Source organism: Panthera uncia, chromosome E3 (assembly GCF_023721935.1).
Source record: "Panthera uncia isolate 11264 chromosome E3, Puncia_PCG_1.0, whole genome shotgun sequence".
NCBI lineage: Eukaryota > Metazoa > Chordata > Mammalia > Carnivora > Felidae > Panthera > Panthera uncia.
The window spans coordinates 18,662,819-18,683,208 of NC_064815.1; the positions used below are offsets into that span (position 1 = coordinate 18,662,819).

At 36.0% G+C, this 20,390-nt stretch overlaps 1 protein-coding gene across 3 annotated transcripts in view; it reads left to right on the forward strand.

Moving 5' to 3' along the window:
* Window positions 1-20,390, forward strand: part of ZNF713 (zinc finger protein 713) — a 71,734-nt gene that overhangs the window by 30,178 nt on the left and 21,166 nt on the right. For 2 of the 3 annotated variants that reach the window (XM_049638731.1, XM_049638732.1), the window contains exons 3-5: window positions 4,229-4,355; window positions 4,693-4,785; window positions 14,138-16,239. In XM_049638731.1, coding sequence (XP_049494688.1) covers window positions 4,229-4,355; window positions 4,693-4,785; window positions 14,138-15,195 — 1,278 coding nt within the window. In that variant the 3' untranslated portion in view covers window positions 15,196-16,239. Of the gene's footprint in view, window positions 1-4,228; window positions 4,356-4,692; window positions 4,786-14,137; window positions 16,240-20,390 lie in introns of those variants that run through there. The other variant, XM_049638733.1, reaches the window with a different exon arrangement.

Sequence of the window (20,390 nt, forward strand, 5' to 3'; positions counted from 1 at the left end):
TCAGCCATATGAGCAAGCCATCTTACAAGTGATTCCTACAGCCCAAAGTTGAGCCATCCCAGCTGAAACCAAATGGGACAAAGATGAGCTAATCTCATTGAGTCTTGCCCATGTTTCAGATTTTGTAAACAAAATAAATGATTGTTCTTTTGAGCTACTAAACTTTGGAGTAGTTTGTTATGCAACAATAGATTGTTATAGCATGTAAATTGATAGAACCCTTTTATAAAAGATCAGTTTGACAATATATATCAGAATTACAGATTCATGTATTCTTTTACTAGATATCCTATTTTGGGAAATTGATTCATCAGACAGACTTGTTCACAGTTGCAAAATAATATACATACAAGATAATTCATTGCAGCATTATTTATAATAGCAAGAGTAGAAAATAACTAAAGTGTTTTTAATACACTAGTTAAATAAATTGTGCAACATTCACACAAGAGACATCCATGTAGCCATGAAAAAGAATGAGATAGATAACCATGAACTGATGTGGAGGAATTTCCAGGATAAACTGTTCAGTGAAAAAATCAAAATACAAGAGTATCTATAGTGCACTATTTTTTGTGTACGAAAGAAGAGGAAATAAAAACATACGTATATGTATATTTGCTCATTTGAGAAAAAAGGAACACCAGGTTGAAATTTAGTCTGAGATTGGTTGCCAATAGGGCTTGAATGAGAATGGGTGAAAAAGAAAGAGGGAATGGCAGGGAGAGGGAGAGAGTTTGCAGGGAGGGCCTACAATCGAATACAAGCAGAAACAAATGAACTAAACTGTATTTCAAATTACTGACATAACCACACTTAAGGAATCAGGCAGAAAAAGGAGTTAACCTTTAAACCTAAATTGTTGGACTCTACTCAGAGGCTAAAAGCAAAAGCAACTGCAAATACAGAGCTCTAAGTTGTAGGTTTCTTTTGTGCAGAGGCATGAGTTAGCACGAAAAGAGATGATAAACTCTGCCATGTTGGATTGGAATTAGAGGTATCAGTGTGATCTCATAATATATACAGCTAAGTATAGAAATGGTTATGGAGTTGTATTTGTGTTCATGTATACATACATCATTATATACATACCTCTATTTCCCAGGTACAACCACTTAGAAGGCCTAAAAGCAGTAACATTCCAGTAGCATTGAACACACCTAGGGTCCACATCTTGGTTTTTAAATGCCATTCTCCATTAAGAGGAAGTAGACATAACACTCCGTATTTGACCAATAGAACAGAACATGATACACGGCAGCCCTACAGATCCTTTGGTTAGAAGCAGAGCCGCTCAGTGTTTGACCACTAGAAGGAACCATGGATCCTTGAAGAAATTGTTAATTCCATCCTTGGGACAGAAAAGCACAAAATGTACCTTGAAAGAACATTTTTCTGTCCCCAAAAAGTAAAGTGCTCAGAGAATGATAGGGAAATGTTGAAGGACACAGAGCCAGTTTGAAGGACTCCTCCCAACTAAATTTAAGACAATCTGAGCATTAAAATAAATAGTGATAGTAAATGATTATAAATTACTGAATAAAATAAATAAATCCACCTGATACAAATTAATGAATGAGAAGGGAAACCTCTTCATCACAATAGAAAGCCAACTTATACAAAGAATGATGGAATTAGAAAAGTAAGCAACCATCATAAATGTAATTCATTCAGGCAAGAAGTATCAGTGCCAAAACTAGTGGATAAAAGTTTAAGGAACAAGATATTTACATAGTCTCAAAGTATCTCCCCCACAAGATACTTAAAAATTTCAGGATGAAATAGTAATTTTCTAGTAGAAATTGCTGGTAGATAACCACCTTAACCAAATTATCAAAATTGCTGGTAATGGAACGAGTCAATAATGTGTGCCTTCTGATAGGATTCACCGAGAATCCGGTATCCCTTCCGTACTACCTCTGCCAAAAGTGTGTGGTGTCAATCTACTCGTGAGGAGACATTAGACAAGACCAAACAGAGTTTTATTCTCAAAATAACTAGCTTATACTTTTCCAAATATCTATGTTAAGAAATTTAAAGAAAGGCTCAGTAACTGCTGCAGAGTAAAAGAGACAAAAGATAGAAGACAAATGTAGTACATGGTCTTGAAATTTCTTTTGTTATAAAGGACATTATTAGGACATCTCATGAAATCTGAATTAGTATATAGTTTAGACAACAGTATTGTGTCAGTGCTAATTTCCTGATTTTGATCATTGTGCTGTTGTTACATAAGAGAATCCCTTGTTTAGAAAGTAAACACTGAATTTCTTAGAGGTAAAGGGGCATCATGTCTGCAACTTACTCTTAAACAGTCCAGAAAAATTATAGAAAGAAAAAGGTAGAGGAGAAGGAGGAATTTTTTTTTATTATTGCAGCTTTTCTTTAAGTCTGAAATTATGTCAAAATTTTTTAAGTTTAAAAACTATAATGAGGGGCCCCTGGGTGGTTCAGTCAGTTAAGCATCCAACTCTTGATCTCAGTTCAGGTCATGATCTCACAGTTTGTGAGTTTGAGCTGCAAGTAGGGCTCAGGGCTGAAAGCATGGAGCCTGCTTGGGATTCTGTCTCTCCCTCTCTCTTTGCTCCTGCCCTGCTTACGCACCTGGTCTTGCTCTCACTCTCTCTCTCTCAAATTAAATAAATAAACTTTAAATAAAATTTAAAAAAACAATCTATACAATATGTTACATTTGAGGTAAAAAAAAAGTGGGAGAAAATAAAAATCCATATTCATATTTGCATAAAGAACTTTGGGGAAATACACTAAAAATTATAAATAGTGATTATCTATTGGGAGCAAGAGCTGGATAGAGAGGAAAGAAGCCTGGGAGAGAGATTTTTTTTTACTACCTTTTTATATGTTTTTGTTTATGAACTATATTAATATTAATACATTATCTACCTAAAAATAGAATTCAAATAAGGATATTTTTTAAAAAGAATAAAATAGAAACAGGTAACCAAATGCAAAATCATTAGAAGGTATAGAAGGAAATAAAAAGTACTAAATAAAACAGCCAAAAAAGAACTACAAATGCAGGTATTAAAAAATGTAGACTATAATAAATTAAAAGTTTTCCTCACCCTGGTACTGCATGCAAGAAGCATGGGGAAAGTAGAATGGAAATTAGAAATAAAAGTCACAAGAGGGAAGATGTTCGTAGAAGCAGAAAACACATCTTTGTGGTATGATGGAAAAAACATAGTCTTAGAATAAGATTGAAGATAAAATCCAGTTCCTGCTATTTACTAGCTGTATGTCCTTGGATAAATTATTTAATTTCTTCCAGCCTTGGTGACTCATCTCTAAATTGTCTATGTCACTTAATTGAAATATATTTTAGAAAGATATGTTATCAAAGCATGAAAATTAATATAAGTAAAATGCCAGAACTGTATTTAAATATCGACTATTACCTTATGGGTGAAAAGACTTATTTGTAACACTACACTCATTCTGATGGGTTGAGGAGTTATTATACCCATGAAATGGGTGGTATTTGGTGGGGGTGGGAGACGGTTAGGTAGTAAGGGAAGAGGGGGAGGTATATATATTGTTTGTATGTGCCTGTGTTTGTATGGTGTGTCCCTTAAAGCAAAAGGATTGTTAAAAAGCACTGACAGTGGAGGAAATTTAGAAGTCACCCTTTTTTATTTGAATTTCCTACCTGTAACAAGGTAGTTTCTTTTTCTGATCCCCACATGCACCATGTGTCTTCTATTCTCAACCTGTTTGCCCTTGCTGCTTTTTTTTTTTTTTTCCAACCCATTGGAATACTTTCTCTTAATTCTGTCTGAAATTTAAAAATCTATTAAGGATCTGTTGAGAATACACAAAATCCCCCAACTTGACACCTCCTTACACCTCAGTATTTCTACTGATCCTGGATTCTTTCGTTTCTGAAATCTTACAGCATGAATTTCCTATAGTTTTTCAATTGTTTAGGTGAGGAGAGTCTTTCCCTTGCAACAAACTGTAAAAAACTTAAAAGCAAGCATTATTTCGTGCATGTCTTTATGTCTGTCTTAAAAGATGATAGACAGGTAGTAATTGTTGTTTTAAAATTTTTGACCTAGATTACTCAAGAGAGAGCCTTGAAGACTGGCAGCTCAACAGTTCAGACATCCTAACCTTTGCCACTGCCACTGTTGCACCTTTGCCCTTTCCCCAAAGGACCCCTGTAAAAAGCAGTGTCTGGCTAAGCAGGGTGTTCTTGATATTTCAGGAATCACTGACGTTCCAGGATGTGGCTGTGGACTTCACACGAGAGGAGTGGGACCAGCTCTACCCTGCTCAGAAGAATCTTTACCGAGATGTGATGCTGGAGAACTACAGGAATCTGGTCGCACTGGGTAAGGATGTTGCCCCTGTAAAACTAGAAACCATTCTAAAGGGGTTTGTTTCCTTAAGTAGTGAAAATTTCCAAAGCTTTTGTGAATATAGTTCAGGCCAGGACAGAATGCTAATCAATGCTTGGAGACAGAGGACCTTTGTTTCCTGCTGTTTCTCCTCAGGTAAAAGGTCTTGACTTTGTTGAGTTTGAGATGAGTAAGCTTTATTTTGCTGCCTCTGAAGTTTCCCCTTTCCAAATCCAGAGGCTCTAAAGACTAAAAAAGTTGGAAATGAGTTCTGAGAGACAGTTTTGTTCCCAGTATAAACTTCTATGGCATACATTTTTCCCATGAATAGGGCATCAACTTTATAAGCCAGAGGTGATCTGTCAGTTGGAGCAGGAGGAGCAATGGATGATGGAAAGAGGCAGCTCAGGGGACATTCGTGCAGGTGAGGAGCAAGCATTTGGGTATTTGCTGCTCAGTAAAGAGAAGCAGTCACTTTTGAAATATTCAACTGAGTGTGCTCCAAATCTCTGCCTCTGGGATTTAAAGAATACTGAGGACTTTTTAAATTCAGTTTATGTTTGACTTTTTTCCAAAGTGGAAATGGCTCTCTTATTTTTTTCTGATTAAACAGATAATATATACTTATTATTTAAAAATTTACACAACACAAAAGTTACTTTCAAGGTATTAATTTTAACATTCATAAATACCTTGGTGTTGTAAATCTCCACATAACATTTTCTGGGCTTTATTCATACATCCTCTCTCAGTATTCTTTAAATCTTTCTTTTCCATGTCAAAGATCCTCTGCCATTTTTACCTACTTTTCATTCTTTTTCCTTTTATTATCAAATTCTTTAAATTTGCCTAAAACCCATAACCTGAATTTTAATTCTTTAGATTATCTGTGTGATATGACCCCTGTCCTACCTGTACTACTAAAATTGTTTACTTGGAGATTACCGCTAACTTCCTATCAGTCAAATCCAGTGGCAAAAAAAAAAAAAAAAAAAAAAAAATTGTTATTGTCTCCTATGACTTTGTTGCATTCGATTGTGTTGGCTTTACTTTCTTGAAATTTTCTTCCACCCTGGCTTGTGATACACACAATTCTTGTCTCTTGTAGTCTCAGTCTTGTATCTCTACCTGCTTCTTTCACTACCTTCTGTCCCTTTTCATTCTTCTAAAGGTATGTATTCCTACAGACGTGGTGCTCAACTCTGCAGTACATCGCTTTAAAATAGCCCTTCTGTGTCATTTTCCCATGTCTATATTTCTAGCCTCAGTATTTCACCCACATTATCTTCCCAGATTTCAGATTATATTTTTGTTTATGAATGTCATACCATTATTTTAATTATTTCAAAACCTGGATTTGTTGACTTTATACTCTCTCTTTAAAGTATCTCTTTATTTTTATTCAATATATGAAGTTTATTGTCAAATTGGTTTCCATACAACACCCAGTGCTCATCCCAAAAGGTGCCCTCCTCAATACCCATCACCCACCCTCCCCTCCCTCCCACCCCCATCAACCCTCAGTTTGTTCTGTTTTTAAGAGTCTCTCATGCTTTGGCTCTCTCCCACTCTAACCTCTTTTTTGTTCTTCCCCTCCCCCATGGGTTTCTGTTAAGTTTCTCAGGATCCACATAAGAGTGAAACCATATGGTATCTGTCTTTCTCTGTATGGCTTATTTCACTTAGCATCACACTCTCCAGTTCCATCCATGTTGCTACAAAGGGCCATATTTCATTCTTTCTCATTGCCACATAGTAGTCCATTGTGTATATAAACCACAATTTCTTTATCCATTCATCAGTTGATGGACTCTTTAAATGAGAGGCTTCTTAACCAAAAAAACCCAAAAGCTTAGCTCTCTATTGTTGGCATACCACCTACAGTGTTCTGCCCAGTTATATTAGCAAGTAGTTGTCTGTTAAACATATGCCAGACACTGAGTTAGGTATTTTCCACTCTGGTTTATTAAGTCAAGTTAACCTACGCCATCTGTGTCTAGTGTCCACCCTGATTCTTTGCTCTGGCACCTGGTTTTCCCATTTAGACTTGGTTTTCTGTCATTCAGTCTTCAGCTTATTTTTCAGTGTGGCTTTGACTTGGCTGTCCTTCTTGCTTTTAGTTCTCCAGGTCATGTTAGGTAGGAATCCTTGTTCCTGTTTTAGTCTCATTGAACCTGAATTTTGGTCTGACCAGTGCTGCCATTCCATAAGTAGAGGCTAATAATTAAAACATTTTTTCAGGAACCCTAACACTTTCCCTGACAACAGTAGGTGACGTTATTTCTATGAATTTCCACACTTTGAAACCTGGGAAGTAAGAAAGTAAAGGAAGAAAATGAAAACTCCCTTCCCAGGTGAATTGCCAGCATAGGAACTTACAGCAGAAGACAAAGCTATTCTTTCCCTCAGGCACATATTTTTCCCCACAGACATATCCATTTGTAAGATCCACGCTCTTTCCCATTATGTCCCTATCCACAGACCCCCAGGTAGAGAAAATAATTGCTAACTTAGGAAATTTTCCAGAAATTATTATGTGCATGCCTAAGGCTCTTGGTTCACAGATCGGCTTGAACAAGTGATTTCCTCATATCCTCCTTGTCAGGAATCAGCAGCCTGGCAGTCTCCTCCAAGAAGACAGATTGCATTTTTGCATTATCCTGTAAGACACAGAGACACAGTGGCTGGTTCCTCTGATGAGGATGTGGCAAAACATTTCCGTTGATGAACTGATCTAATTCTGGCTTGCCTTCTGGGTTACTGCTTGCCTTTTTGGCATCTACTGATGCCTGTTTATCTAGAAATCTCTTCCAGATGAAGATGAGACCTGGAAAATGTCCAGTGGACTTAGAAACAAAGAAGTTAATAATTATATTAATAAGAGTGATTATATAAGAATGATCAGTTAGTACATTTTGAGTGAACAGGAAGTAAACAAGTAGAGCTGGTAAGTATGCAGTACTCTTATAAGAAGCCAGAATAATAAAGGGAGACAATAGAAAGCATATGCTTGAATAGAAGCTAGTGTCCAAAGAGGATTGTTCCAAGCAGGAATGGTTTTAGCTTGTTTGTAATGCTGAAGGGGAGGAGTTAACAGAGGGGGTAATTAGAAAATAGATACAAATTATGAAGCAATGTTCTAGAAGAGATGGGAGTGGGATTGGAAAGAAGGAGATGAGGGTGATTTTTTATGTAAATAATTTTGTTGAAGAAAGATTTGGGAGAGTTCACAATGGTTATTTCTATTTTCTCGGCAAAGTAGGAGGCAAGGTTGTTTTTTGAATATAAAGGAATCGGGGAAGGATAAGTACAGAACTTGAGGAGCACTTGCTTTAGCTTACTAAGGTCAACAGAAACTGACCAAAAATGAATCAAGAGATTACCAAGCAGCTTTGAGGGTCCAGAAGAGATTTTGCCCTATGCATTTGTGGTTTCCAGTAACTATGCATATATTTGCCATTTCTCCCATTCTTCTTGGCACTGAAAAGGCTTTTTTAAATTTTTTTAACGTTTTATTTATTTTTGAGACAGGGAGAGACAGAGCATGAACAGGGGAGGGTCAGAGAGAGGGAGACACAGAATCCGAAACCGGCTCCAGGCTCCGAGCTGTCAGCACAGAGCCCGACGCGGGGCTCGAACTCAGGGACCGAGAGATCATGACCTGAGCCGAAGTCGGCCGCTTAACCGACTGAGCCACCCAGGCGCCCCTGGAAAGGCTTTGTAGAGCCCAGGCTGAGAGCCTGTCAGACTGGTGGAACTGAAGGAGGAAAACTGAGAGAGAGTTTGTTAATTCAGGTGAGTTGACATAGAGTCCAAAAAGTGACAAAAAGTAAAGTAAGGCCTGAAGAGGACTGGAAACCAGAAAACAACAAACAAGTCAAAGCAGCAGAGGTCTTGATGAGATTAGAAAGCAGGTGGAGAGTGAATAAGGCCATAGTCTACTCACTGAGCCAGAGAGTGTGACACTGAGTTCGAGATTACTTGTATGGATCAAAGTTCAGATATAACTGTATAGCCAGGTAAATAATTGTTGAAATGAGATGAAGGTAAAAGCACAAACAACTATCAGTTAGAAAATAAGATGGAAGAGAAGAGCCCAATTAATAGTAACTAAAAAGATAAAACACATAGAAATAAACTTTTAAAAAGAAATGTGCAACACCTGCATGAGGAGAACTTTAAAACACTGACAGACACAAAAATAAACTTGAATAAATAGACATACCAAGATGTCAGTGTTCCTAATACACATGTGATGTCATCCCATAAAAAGTGCCTTCAAGATTTTGGGGGAATCTTAGATAAGCTCATTCTAAAGTTCATATTGAAAAACCAAAACACAAAAATAATCTGGAAAACTCTGAAAGGAAAACAATGAGGGGTTATCTCAACTAGATAATATATAGCAAAAGTTTATTAAGCAAAACAAGGCAACCAACTGAACAGAATAGAAAATCCAGAAATAGACCTAGATGTATGCAGGGGTTTAGTATCTGTTAAAGGCATTATTTCAAATTAGTAAGGAAAAGGTACACATCTTAGTAAAATGATATTGAGATAACTGGTATTTAAGAGGTAGACCTTTTTTTTTTTTTTTTTTTTTTTTTTGAGTATAATTGACGCACAATGTTACATTAGTTTCAGGAGCACAGCTTAGTGAATCATCTTTATGCTGTGCTTACCACAATTGTAACTATAAAAGGTAGACCTTTTAATGAATATTGAGTAGTCATCTGGAAAAAGATAAAGTTGGATCCATAGCTTACCCCTTAAACTAAGATACTCCAAAAGAATCAGAGACATTAAATGTAAAACATGAAACCATAAGAGCATGGAAGAAAACATAGGAGAAACTTTTATAACCTTGAAATAGGGAAGTCATTTCTGACTATGATTCAAAATCTAGAAGCCATAAAAGAAAAGATTTATACTTTCAACAGACACAAATCCCCAAATTCTGCATGGTATAGAATAATAAGCAAAGTGAAAAGGTAAATGGCAATGGTTGGGGTGGGGGGGAATATTTGCAACTTATATCAAAAGGGCTAAGCTCCCATTAACAAAAGGCTCCTGGGGTGCCTGAGTGACTTGGTTGGGTGTCTAACTCTTAGTTTCGGATCAGGTCATGATCTCATGGTTCACAGGTTCCAGCCCTGCATCAGGCTCTGCACTGTCAGTGCAGAGCCTGCTTGGGATTATCTCTCTCCCCTCCCTCAATCACGCTCGCTCTCTCACTCTCTCAAAATAACCTAATCTAGCCTAATTTTAAAAAGGCTCCTCTAAATCAATAAGAGGCCAACAGCCCAATAGAAATATACACATGTGAACAGTTCTTAGGTAAAGGAGTACAAATATGGTTAATGTAAGAAAAAATGTTCAGTCTCACTCATGATAAGAGAAACACAAATTGAAACTACACCAGATGACCTTTTCTCACCTATCAGGTTAGCAAAAGCCCAAAAATTTGTCTGCATACACTGTTGATAAGTCTGTAGGAAAGAAAGCACTCTCATACATTGCTAGTATAAGATGAACCACCAGTCAACACAGGATGTCTTAGATTAATCAAGGGGGTCTCCCTTTCCAGACAACCCTGTTTGGTATTGTAGACTCTTTGGATGAACGAACATTGTCTAGAATCATATGTTTGTGTAAACAGTTTTATGGGAACACAGCCACACTCCCTCTATCACTCATATATTGTCTGTGGCTGCTTGTACACTATAACAGCAGAGTTGAGTAAACAGTAACGCCCATATGACCCACAAAACCTTAAATATTCACGAGATGACCCTTTATAGAAAAAGTTTACAACCTCTGCTAAAACAATCATTTTTAATTATTTATAACCACCACTATCATCAAGAAATCCATTTTTATTGCAACTCATAAGATCAGTATAATCTATAAAATTGAGACAAAAGTTTTACCAAACACTGTTTATCTTTATTGCTGTCAGATGAACTCTGATAGTTTCTCATCTTTTCTAAGCTATTTTGTTTCAGTTTTTTTTCTTTTTAAAATTAAGACTTTATTTTTTATTTATTTTTATTTTTTGAAGTATTTTTTATATTAAATATAATTTACTATCAAATTGATTTCCATACAACACCCAGTGCACATCTCAACAGGTGCCCTCCTCAATGCCCATCACCCACTTTCCCCTCTCCCCCACGTGCCATCAACCCTCAGTTTGTTCTCAGTATTTAAGAGTCTCTTATGGTTTTCCCCCCTCCCTCTCTATAACTGTTGTTTCAGTTTTTAATTTATTGTTCTACCCAATAAATTAATGTCATAACTCACTATAGATCAGGGCATGTTTTTTAATTAACAAAAGGGAACTGGAAATACTACAGTGCCTTGCACATAGAAAGGGCAAACTTTTTAAAATTTGTTTTTCTCCCTCCCTTTCTCCCTAATTCTTTCCCTTTCTCTCCCTCCCTCTCTCTGTTCCTCTTTCCCTTCTTGTTTCCTTCCTTCCTAATTCTAAATAATTCAGTTCAAAAGGCATTGGATGAGGCTAAACATCAGGGTAAGTTGTTTACTTGATGAGATATACAGCAGTCCAGAAGGCCCTTCAAGATGTTGTTCAAGTTGCCCAGTGACATCACAACATGCTTAAACTGACCATGGTCACATCTAGAGGGTATCCCTTCCTGGATACAAAGGAGATCAGAGGTCTAGGTATCCTAGAAATCTAATTTTATCAGCAGCTCATAACCCCAAAAGTTGATCCAGGAAATATGGAGTCAATGAAGACAAACAGTAACCACTTGAGACTACAGCAAACTCCCTGTTTTTCTTCATGTAGAGCCCTTAGGCTCCTGCAAGAATAATCAAAGCCTGATGAACCCCTGCAATAAGCTAGAGAGGCTTAGTCTGTAGCCATGACCAAGATATTACACCTGCTTAGTTTAGCACTTGGGCATAAAATAGATTGCATGTCATTCTCACAGTGTAGGCAGGCAAAGCTCTTCTGCTTCCATGTCTGAAAACACTTTCTTCCCAGGTAGCACTTTTTCTGTAATCTCAGACAGCAGAGGATCAGGCAGTGTAAGAGGGGAGTAGGCAATAGCACAGAGTAGGACTTGGGAGCTTCAATTAATGATTGGGTTCCTAGCCAGGTAAGGCCAAACCAGGAAGAAAGTACACAGTGAATAATGAATGAACAGCATCTCTGCATGCTGTCTTATACATGGCTTGATAAAAGTATTCATCCTTATCAGAGCCCACCCTCCTTTTAAGGAAAGTTGCAGTCATGTCTGCTAACATGGGGCCTTAGGTTAGGTGAGGAGCTAGAGCAAATGGACTAGAGTTTGTTTTTCACAAATGCTTTGAAACTCAAGGTGATCATTGTCTCACTTTGGAGTCTAGATTCTGTTCCCTGGCATCTCACTGGGATGTAGATAGGCAGCCTTGTGATTGCAGATCTGATGTGCCTTGAAGATATTCAGAGTGGGGGAGCAGTGTTTATATAGCCCATGCATAGTCACTCCTGTTATCAGTAGATGAAAAGTCTGTCCACCAGCAGCAGTCTTCCCTTTTCCCTCACAGAGGCATAGAAAGAAGGCAGTCAACAAAAATGGCCATGAATATGTTGATCAAGCCACCATGTTTCCAGGAATAAACAAAAGTTTCAGAAGCTAGGCCATAGGGAATGAAGGCCCTGAACTCTACTCCTAGGCAGAAAATGTGTCTTCAAAGTTATAGCCAGTCATTCTAAACATTTTAGAGCCAAAGTCCCTAGGCAAGACAAAAGCATTTGGGCTGAAAATAAAATCCAATTGGTAATCTGGTTGAAATGATCAGTGGGTTTAAAATGAATCTTCTAAATCACTATTTTTTTCCACATACAATTTTAGACCAGAGTATGTTCTGTTTATGTATCTTTTTGTATATCTTTAAGCAAACTGATTGGTTTTTTACAATTTTCTTTTTTTCTTTATAAAATATATGTTTCATGTTCAGCCAACTATTCTTGCCATGCTGTTTGTGATAACAGTAAGTCCAAGGTAACCTAAATGTGATTGATTAAAAATACTTTGACATATCCAGAAAATTGGATATTTTAAAACCTTTAAAAATTATATGGAAATGTATTTGTTGACATGTAAATGTGTTCATAATATGCAGTAATGTAAAAAAACAAAATACAAAACAGTATTATGATGTAATTCCAGTTTATTTTCCCAAGACAGTTGTTGACATTATTATTAATGGAGCCCCCTTTTACTCTCAAGTGTCCTAATTAGGATGATAATTGTATGTGCCAGCTTCAAGGGCAACACTCCTTCAGCTTTTATATATACATTCCCTATGGTTGGAAGACCAAGACTAGTGAGTGACTCACATTTGAGAAACCTAAAGCAGTCTAAGGCCCAAGAACAGCTAACTAATGAAATGGCTTTTGTAGGTGAGCCAGAGAAACTGTTGAGTTAGGATCTGTCTGTACTATCCAAGTTTGTTAGAACAAGGTATCGTTGAGTGTTATGAGTCAGGCAACATGATCTTGGATCTTGTCCAGTAGGATTCACGCTGTACGGCTGGTCTGAAGGGACTATCCAAACTAGAGCTTTATCTGTCTAGATCATGGAAATGAGAGGAGAGAGAGAGGTCCAGCTAAAACCTCCCAAGAATCATAAAAGTTCCCAAAGTGAGTCCTATTTAGCTTTCTGTCAAGCTGAGAATGTGAAGCCACTCAATTATACAAAAATTGGCCTTTCTCTTAATCCCTCCCTCCACATGACTCCTACCCTCCAACTCTTGTTAGAAGGGAACTAAACAACACTTAGTAAGTGAAGGAAAGAGTGGCCAGGGAAATAGTTAAGTGGGGAAAGAAATGAGAGAGTAGTCAGGGAAAAATCTAGCAGGAAGAAAGTAGGGCAGGGGAAGAGGCAGGCAGTGGGAGGAAAGGAAGAATATGACTCTATAACAGCCCAGGGGAAGAGAAAGGGATTAATTTTGGAACTTTGATTATTAAACACATGACTAAAATTTTTAATTATTGAATAGAGACTGTGTTTGAATGTAACAGGAGTATCTGTTATCTAAGAATGAGGGGAGAAGCCATGGAACCTGCCCAAATCTTCATCTGGAAGCAGAATAAGAATACCCCCACTAAATTAAGTTCAAAGAAGTGGTAGGAGGCTGAAATAAAATTTTGTTTTTATCACAATTCATATGATTTACATTTATATTTGTATGAACATAGGGAAAAAATCTGGCAAGACAGCCTCCAAACAGCTCCAAACAGCTGCCTCCAGATTGGAATTCTTACTTTATGCATTTCTACATTATTTGAATATGTTACTAAAAGCAAGTATTCATTTTATCATTTTAAACAAAAAATTAAAATAGGAAGAAATACATTTTCAATAAACAAGTAGCTGACACTACATAAGGATAATCCACAGATGAGATTTATAAGGGCTGGATCTGTCTTCTTCCAGTAGTCTTTCCTCTGATACCTCCTACCTCTGAACACAGATCTTTCTCTGATATTTCTTACTCTCCTTTCCATTTCCTTTCAACTGTGGATACTCCTGGATGATCTTTTCTTATGATTACCACACATGTTTTAAAATTTCCCCCTGCTCACTGCTTTTTGTGATCCTTTTATAGTCTTCCCCCTTGTTACATGGCCATATTTTAAAACTTATGCCACATATGCTTTGTTCATATTACTTTAAGTCTCACTTGGTAATTCATTGTGCAACAATTTCTTTTTCAAAACAGAGAAGATGGCAAAGTATTTGTATGTTCTGAATTTCTTTTAGGTGGAGAGAATAGACCTGATATCAAAAAATCAATTCCAAACCAGAATATTTCTGATGAAAATCAAAACCATGACATGATAATGGAGAGACTAACAGGAGACAGTTTCTGGTACTCCATCTTAGGAGGACTCTGGGATTTTGATTACCAATTAGAGTTTAACCAAGAAAATCAGCAGAGACATTTAGCACAAGTATCTTTCACCCACAAAAAGATCACACAGGAGAGAAGCCTTGACTGTAATAGATTTGGAGAAAACTATAATGTAAACTCAAACCTTATTATGCATCAGAGAATTCCTTCAATTAAAATACCCCTTAATTCTGACACACAAGGAAATAGCATAAAACATAATTCAGACTTGATTTACTATCAGGGAGACTATGTAAGAAAGAATCCTTATGAATATAATGAATGTGGAAAAATCTTCAATCAACATATTCTTCTTACTAATCATATTCATACTGAAGAGAAACCCAGTGAATGTGGGAAAGCCTTCAGCCACAACTCATCTCTTACTCAACCTCAGATAGTCCTTACAGGAGAGAAGCCCTATAAGTGTGATGAATGTGGGAAAAGATTCAGCCAGAGGATTCATCTTATTCAACATCAGCGAATTCACACAGGAGAAAAACCTTTTATATGCAATGAATGTGGGAAAGCCTTCCGTCAACATTCATCCTTTACTCAACATCTGAGAATTCATACTGGAGAGAAGCCCTACAAATGTAATCAATGTGGTAAAGCCTTTAGCCGTATCACATCCCTTACTGAACATCATAGACTTCATACCGGAGAGAAACCTTATGAATGTAGTTTTTGTGGGAAAGCCTTCAGCCAGAGGACACATCTTAATCAGCATGAGAGAACTCATACAGGAGAGAAACCCTATAAATGTAATGAATGTGAGAAAGCCTTCAGCCAGAGTGCACATCTTAATCAACATAGGAAGATCCATACTCGGGAGAAATTGTGTGAATATAATAAATGTGAGAAAACCTTAAGTTCCAGTCCTTCTCTTACCCAGCAGCATATAACTCACAGGGGGGAAATCATATGAATATATAAATATAGGAAAACTTTTGGTCAGATCTTTTCATCCCCTTGAATATCAAATTATTCATAGAGAAGAGAAAATTTATAAACTTTTAATGCATAGAAACCAAATAAATTTAGATCTTAAATTAGCATATTCCCAGGAGAGGTTATAAATAGTGAAAATAATTTATTTTATAAATAAGGTAATATTGAGTCATGTTCCAAACATGATATAAAACTTTTTTTAATGATCAGAAATCTTATAGGCAATAATCTGAAATTATTCTCCTGTAACTTTTATGATATAAAGTTTTTAAAGTATGTAAACATTGATTACTTAAAGCAGTGATGTAGTATAACCAGTCACATAAACTTGAAATAAACATAAAAGCAATATTTCTCAAACCAGCCATTTGTTTCCTTTACAGTTTTTACCATACTCAGTGTTTACTTAATATTTTTCCTTAAAGGGACTCAGAATTTTTAGCATTGCCTAGGAAATATTATTTGCAGAAATTATGAGTTTTATATGCCAATTATATTTGTTCTAAAATAAATAAACATATTTATTTATCAAAATACATATATAACTTTGAAATTAAAAATATCTGTTTGATGTACTACCTAAATCTTCTGTACCTTTATTTGAAATACAATGTGACAGGATATTGGCAGTGTTTGTTTTCATTTCAGCAACTTTTGCGTTTTCGTCAACTTATAGGATCATTTTAAGAAGCATGTTGGAGGAGACTAAGGGTCATAGTGATGAACTTTGAAAATGATTCAGAGAAGCCTACTTTTCTATCCTGTTCTAGTTTTAAAATTCCCTCTAGCAAACATAGACTTTTTTAATTAAAATGGGTATTTTTGTGTGTTTGAATAGAGAGTTTTTTGTTGTTTTGTTTTGTTTTGTTTTGTTTTTATATAATGACCAGGGGCTAAGAATCCCTACACTTCCCTACACAACTGTGAAAGACAAGAAGTAGAAGACTATACCAGATGTTGAGCTGTGGTGCCATGATGAAGCTGAGAACCAGGGAAGAGCCTTACTGGCTTATATAAATAACTAAGGAAGTACTAATAAATTGGCCTAAAAATTCATTTTATTTATATAAATTTATTTATGTAACACCTTTTTCCAAAAAGAATTTAAAGTAGTTAATTTTTTTTATGAATACTGTCCTGTGTAACAGATAATCACATTTTGATGTTACAAAGCATTATAAATGTAAACTGTCATAAGCCACAAATAAATACATTTTTGGGGCTGCTTCAGTTTCTTGGTTTTCTGTTTTTCTCTTTCCTCAGGCATGGCTTGAAGAAGCCATGAGGCTAAGGTAGAAATGTATTTCCCCCTTGCTTCCTCACCTTTTTTCTTCTAACATAGCTCCCATCTCAAGACTTCTCTTTTTTTTCCCCTCTGAAGGACTAGATTTTATAAAGTTCTTGAGTCAAAGCTGAAATGATTTAAAGACACTTAAAAATTAAAACACTAAAAGAAAGTAATAAAATGAACTCATTTCATCACAGAAGTTAAACTTTTCAAAGTACATTTACGTCCTGTGCATCAGCAGTGTGCAACAGTTAATAAAACCATGAGTTACTATGGTCAAGGAGAATTTTTAATAACATTTTGTGCTCAGATGTCTGTGTAGTAGAGATCCATTTTCAGGGTAGTTCCAAAATGAACTACATTTAACATTCATTTGCCATAAGTAGGGCACTCAGATTTCAGGAAAAGAGAGAGTGAGCCAAGGTGAAATCTCAGACAGTAGAGGTATGTATTAAAAGAAGTAATGGCTAATTACAATTGATAAATGCTTTGATCAAAGTTTAATTTTGCAGTCGGGAAAAAAAATAAAAAGATGTATCCACAAAGAGTGTTAAAAGCTACAGTATAAGGCAGTATATCCAACAGGTGAATTGAGAACAATGGAATTTTCAGAAGAGATTCAGAACTTGGATAATCCTAGAAAAGAGGTGTCTGGACTGACATAATAAGAATCATAAAAATAGAAGCTTATTAAATATTCTTTAGTGTCATAAATGATTATGCTTAGGTGTACAGTAAACTAGTGATTCTGAGATGAATTTATTTTCATGTCCTTTGTTCTCTTCAAAATGTTGCAAACTAAGGAGTGAACCCTAAATATATTGATTACACCAAAATACTGGTTCTTAGAGCAGGGAAGCCAGTGGTGTAGTACTTATTCAAAGACCTGTTAGTTGTGACTTATTTCTGTCTAGGAGGGCGAGACATTACCCTTTCATGTATATTAGTTCATTTGGTCTGTCTAACCAGGTGCTAATGCCTTTCTTTTATGAAAAGAGATATTTAAGCTTAGACACAATAATAATAAATAATTTATTATTCAGGATTTCTCACTGGAAATGTCACTAGAACATGGATCATCTACTCCTGATTCAGTGGATACCAACAGTGCCTGGAGCAGTATTTTGTAACACTTGGAAAACAATTGTTAAATATATTAAAATTAATAAAGTGAAAGATTGCTGCTCAACATTAAAACCTGTGTGACTTTCTCAGAACTTCAGAGTGTTAAAGGATCATCATGTGATAGATTCTCTTATGTCCACAGGCCTTGTGGGCTTAGAGAAATATAGTCATTACTATTTGTATTTTGATTAATGTTTAGTTTATTAGTTTAAGAAACTGAAATTCTTTAAGCATCCAACATTCCCCTAATTATTCACAGATGTTAAACTAATAAATAAAAACAAGAATGTCTAAAATTAGATATCCCCACTCTTTTTAACATGGGTTTTGGGATTAAAAACATCTAAAACTCATTAAATCACAAGCCTAAAATTTCAGATTGTGGTAAATATTTTAAATACCTTAAGAAACAGGTAAGACATACCTAGAATATTAATTATACCAAAACCATTAAAATGTTAGCTTCATGGATTTAATTGTTTTCTTATCTTTATTTGAATGGCATTCCAGTTTTTGTCCATTTGTTGCTAGGCTTAGGTTGTCCTACCAGGTATTTGTGTACCTTTCCTGGGTTCTAGTAATCTTATCTAACCCAAAATAAGAATAATAATTTCTCAGACAAATAAATTGCAATTTACAGATTAGCAACTGGCCAACCCTTAATCAGGTCATCAATAAAACCTAGTTGCATAGACCAAATAACTTTTCTTCATTTTTCTTTTATATCAAAATATTACTTATTATGTCATGGGGCATTTTAAGACTTTCTTTTTGTATAGATTGGAAATTTTTGACACTTTAACTTTCCCAAAACCATCTGGCCCATTGTTCTGTCTAGTTGATATAAGAATCTTATTGACTAGCATTATTTAAAGCTTTTCTATGCTTCATTAGTATAGTTAATAAGGCCCTCCAGCTCCTTCCTGAAGAATCCAAGTTTTGTTATCCATTTTCCTCTGTAGAACATTTGGCTACTTCATCATTTTGCAACACATTGTTGAATCCTCTTTCTACTTGGTTATTGTATATAACCATTGGAGCTGATTAACTGTTGAACCATCTTTCTGCTTGGTTGGATCATCAAGTTCTTCGTCTTCCTTGATAATGGTTCAACACACCACCCCTATGTTTGTTCTTAACCAATTAAACAGGAACAAATTATACACACACACACACACACACACACACACAAATGTGTATATACAAACACACATCTGTACATAAACACATACTTAGCAAGAAAAATTTTATATTACTCTTTAAGGTCAATAATGAATCATACATATACCATATTCAATTTTTTACAGCTGTGTTTTAACATACTTGATTATATTAACTTTGCTCTTGAGTATCATTATGAACACTTAGACTCTTCTACACTCATGCAATCCCAATTAGCCATTGTTTTAAATGTTCAAATTGTGACCTTGACCAGTGGAAGCTTTATTAAGCTAGCTTCTTTAACTCTTACCACTGTATCTGTTATCCTTAAAAGTATTCTCATTTTTGGAAGTAAGATGTTCCAAGCCCATCCTGAATTCTTTCCTTGCTCCAAGAAATGGGATTAGCTTATTCCCCCACCTCCAGCCCAAAGAGTTCTAGTTTCTTTTCTTTTAGTGCAAAGTGGTAATGACCAAAATCTGGGCCCTGGAGATGTACACGACCATTAAGAGCGAGCAGAAGTCCTGCTGTTTCTACAGCTACTCCTATCAGTCACTTTTAGCAATAAAAGCTGGATAATGTCTTTTAAGACAAGGCCATGGTTTCTCACAGGCTTTTCTAATTTAGTGTATATGGATGTGCCTAATTGTTTAAAACAGGATCTTTTTTATCACTGGGATGTTCACCTCCTTTGACAAAAATCATTTAAATAACTTTATTTAAAACTGATTCCAGGGGTGCCTGGGTGGCTCAGTCAGTTGAGCATCTGAGCCTTGATTTCAGCTTAGGTCATGATCCCAGGGTTGTCAGATTGAGTGAGCCCCACTCGCTCCATTTGGAATTAGAAAAGAAAAGGTTCTCTCCAGTTTGGGTAGAAAGGGTATTTGGAAAGCCATATTTCAAGCACCCTGGAGTTATTACATGGAGCTGAGGTAAGGGGTAGATTTTGGAGAAAAGAGTGGGTTGATGAGTGCAATAGCAGTATACAGCTTGCTGAAGAAAAAAAACAGTATTGATAAAGTAACAAATGTAAAGTGCATGTTTTTGAAGAACCCTATATATGATCATGAAGGTTTAAGAAATAATTACTACTCAAAAATCGTCCCAATAAATTAACACAGTGTTCTCATTGTATGCACTAAAGACAACACACACACACTCCAAAAGCAATCTGGAGTTATACTTAGCAAGTTTGTTGTTATTACAACTCCAAAAGTATCTAGTGTGTATTGTGGCATTTGGCAAGTCAGTCATTGATGTTGCTGGAGCGGAAACAGGGTTCTTCTCACTGTGTGGGGAAAGGAAATACAAACAAGGAAGAGGGGAAGGAGAAGAAGAAATTCATTGGTGTTTAGAGGTTTGTGTTGTGTGCCTGTGTGTGCACATGGACTTGTGTATGTGTATTTGAATGTATAGATAGCTACATCTTCTGAAATATACTTGAAGCAAAAAAAGTCCAGTAGTAAGGTGCTCACCTAGCACCTGCATCTTGTTTTCTAAATACCATTCCCCACTGAAACTTCTAGGAGAATTTGCCAATCCAATAACTGAGGCAGGAAAAGTACAGGTAGACCCGAATGACACTTTTAAGCCAGAAA